General features: G+C 49.6%; 1 protein-coding gene across 1 annotated transcript; it reads right to left on the reverse strand.

Moving 5' to 3' along the window:
- Positions 1 to 1995: 1995 nt before the first annotated feature.
- On the reverse strand, positions 1996 to 2403 carry LOC144129885 (putative nicotine oxidoreductase). The gene has a single exon (XM_077663945.1). The coding sequence runs from the start codon at positions 2401 to 2403 to the stop codon at positions 1996 to 1998; it is 408 nt and encodes a 135-aa protein (XP_077520071.1).
- Between the last annotated feature and the right edge of the window lie 1035 nt (positions 2404 to 3438).

Consider the following 3438-nt stretch of genomic DNA (forward strand, 5'->3'; position numbering starts at 1 on the left):
ATCGATGGGATTGCGCATGCGTGATGAGTGTTTATTTCGGGCCCTAGACCGCGGCGCACCATGCGAGTGTTCTAGAGATGTGTGGCAACCACCGTAAACATTTAAAGAATGCCATAACAAGCGTGCTTGGAAAGGGAACGAAAGTATTGTCGGGCGCAAAGAGTACTATGTACATAAACTGCGCCATTGCGCCTATGTTTTTGCGTTTTCGATAACGAGGAGCACAGGAGCAGGAGGTGTTAGCGGCTTCCGGATGTCTTCATCCCTTGGGCTGAAGTCCCGGTTGATCCGGTGGGTGGTTCCCTTGTTACAGGGCCCCACTGAGCCGTGCCACCTCGCATGCGTGCTGCACTAGTCCACTTTGGACCGACAGCTCGCTGCTGGTGAGCAGGCCCTCCCACTGTTCCGCATTGGGCTCTTTTAACTTATAGAAGGAGAAGTTGTTCTTGCATTCCCATGTGATGTGGTATAACAAGGGGGTTGCCCCGCACCACGTGCATGTGTCCGTGTATTGGTTCGGGTACATTTTTTTGGAGTGTGTGTAAGTTGTGGAAGGTTCCTGTCTGCAGCCTTCGCCAGCCGACTGCTTCGTGTTGTGTTAAGAGTGGGTGTGGCGGGGGATACCTTATTCTTCTGCCTCTGTGATAATTAAAGATTTCCGCGAACGATGGCTTCAGCGTCGTGGCGGGTTCCGAGTCCGTTGATGTATCAGTTCGGTTAGTAAGCTCGCGAGCTAGATCATCGGCGCTCTGGTTCCCCTTTACTCCGGCGTGTCCCGGTCCCCAGAAAAATCTAATGTTGAATTTGTGTGCTCAGGGGCCCTGCTTGGAGGATTATGCGCAGTGCCCCTTTGCTGACTCTACCTGCGGTGTAGTGTCTGCATGCCGTTTTTGAGTCCATGAGAATTGTGAGCGACTCGATCTTACGGTACCCTTCCGCTACCGCTAGAGCTACGGCGGCTTCTTCCCCCTCGGATACCCTACAGCCTCTCAGTGTTGCGCAGGTGATCACGTCACCTTTGTGGTTTACCACCACTGACGCAACTCTGTGTTCTTTTAGAGTTTCTGTTCCACGGATGTAGGGCCGCATCCGTATATACTACGTTTTTGTCATTCGCGAGGTGCTATTCTGCATGTTCTGCCCTTGCGGCTCGCCTTGCCGCGTGCAAGTTTGGGTCCATGTTCCTAGGTAGGGGGCACACCCTGATAGTTTGGCGAATGTAATCGGAGATGCTCGCTTCCCTATCCTCTGTTTCGTTACTGATGTATCCCAACCTTAGGAGGAGCGCTCGGCCGGTGGTCGACTGCTGGAGCCTATGCAGCTGTGCACCGAGTAGCGCTCCTCTCAGCTCTACGAAGGTGTTGTGGATTCTCAGCTTTTGCAGTTTTTCGTTCAACGTATTCCTTGGCAGTTCAGCGCCGTCTTGAATTCCTTTCTGATGAGTGTATCTGCTTGTTATTTTTCATGTTGTGTCATGTTGTAATAGGGAAGCGAGTATGTGGTGCGGTTGACCACTAGGCTCTTGACCAGCTTGATTGTGTCGCTTTCCTTCATGCCGTGCCTTCTCTGCGATACCCTGGTAACCATTCTGCTGACTTGCTGCGTTGATTGTTGGAGGAGGCTTAGGGTGTGGCTTTCCTTCATGCCGTGCCTTCTCTGCGATACCCTGGTAACCATTCTGCTGACTTGCTGCGTTGATTGTTGGAGGAGGCTTAGGGTGTGGCTGCACCTTCTGCCGCATTGGATACACATTCCTAGGACCCTTATCATGCTGGGTTCTTGGAGAACTTACCCTTCTAGCCGTATTTCGATCTTCACTTTGGACGGCTTTTTGCCGACGCGCAGGACCTCCGATTTCTCGGTAGAGCATGTGAGTTCTCTCTCTCTGACATAACGTTCGATGCACGTCACCGCTTCATGGATTAGTTCTTTCTGGCCTAGCGATCCGTGGTTGATCCAAATCGTGATATCATCCGCATACGTAGCATGCTGGATTCATTCGATTCGGCTCAGCTCGCGGGCTAGCCCGATCATGGCTATGTTGAAGAGGACCGGTGAGATTGCGGATGCCTGCGGGGTGCCTTTGTTTGGCGTTTCAAAGACATCGCTCCGCAAGTCTCCCAGTCCCACTGTTGCCGTGCGGTTCGACAGGAATGCCCTCACGTAGTCCTGTGCTCTTTTGCCGCAGTGGGTAATGGTTAGTTCCTCTATGATGGCGCTGTGGCTGACGTTATCAAACGCGCCCTTGATGTCTAGCGCCATTATGATGTTCTCTCCTGTCTTGAGGACGGTGTCGATTACCTCCTCCTTGATTTGCAGGAGGATATCCTGCGTCGACAGGTTCGTTCTGAAGCCGAACATGCTGTGCGGGTAGAGATCTTCGTCTTCGAGGTATTGTTGCATTCTACTCGTGATTACCCTTTCGTAGAGCTTGCCCGGGCACGACGTTAGTGATATGGGCCGCGGTCTGCTTATAAACGGTTTTCCTTCGGCTGAGCTCACACCAGTTGCGGGGTTATTTTTTCAACCAACGAGAAAAATCAATATTAATCGTTATGTTACAGGAGGTCTTTGGCTAACGAGGCTACATCATGCGCAGAGCGCGATAATACTGCCCATAAGTAACTCGCAAGCAACGCGCAAACTTCCCAAAACTTTACTGGCCAATAGAGCCCGTGGGAATTCCTTTAAATCTAGCATTGTATGTGATTAACTTTCGAGAAGAAGGGATCCATGACTCGAGCACAAAAATTGGGGAGTCCTGTTTTCTTCTCCGGCTTTGAGTTTTGCTTTTTTATTTCTAAACACTTCTTTACTGATATATGCTCTCACTTTCTAATTCTTGGGGCCTTCTAAAGAAACAATTTGATAAAAAAAGGTGTTCCTTAAAAAACATACGTGAATCTGACGAAGGTGAAACTCTTTCAAGTCAGCGCTTCTTTTGGGTTCGGAAGCTGATGATTTTGTATCTAAGTTCCAGCTGCGACCTATATTTGTGACAGAGAGAGAATGCCAAGCCTTCTATATATAAGAGTTGCTGTGACAAGGTCTTTTCGACGCGAGACACACTCGCAAACAGCAGCTAAAACGCAGACGTGGTTTCTGCTTTCAAGCCACCGCTTTTTCCGGGTTCGGAAGCTGAAGAATTTCAATTTCGGCTGCATCCGGCTTTATACGTATGTGTCATATAAACTGAAAACAACACTTTCAAATTATTGAGCCACGACCTCACACTTCCAGGGTCACCATTGCGAACTCTAGACATAACGACGGTTCCTTCCGTACCAGATTTAAAGGTCTCAAAAGCAGCACCAACTTTATCTAACAAACCAAAAGCTCACGGACAAAGAAATTGAGCATTCTTCTGACCTGGTAGTTGTCTGCTCTTAAATACTCGACTAAATGGCGTCATCAGGTGCCTTGTCTTGTGTGCATCGA

The sequence above is a fragment of the Amblyomma americanum genome, chromosome 4 (assembly GCF_052857255.1).
Source record: "Amblyomma americanum isolate KBUSLIRL-KWMA chromosome 4, ASM5285725v1, whole genome shotgun sequence".
Taxonomy (NCBI): domain Eukaryota; kingdom Metazoa; phylum Arthropoda; class Arachnida; order Ixodida; family Ixodidae; genus Amblyomma; species Amblyomma americanum.

What these genes read in the sequence shown, in the direction of transcription:
- LOC144129885 (XM_077663945.1), bottom strand. Translation starts at nt 2,403, where the DNA reads ATGCAACAATACCTCGAAGACGAAGATCTCTACCCGCACAGCATGTTC.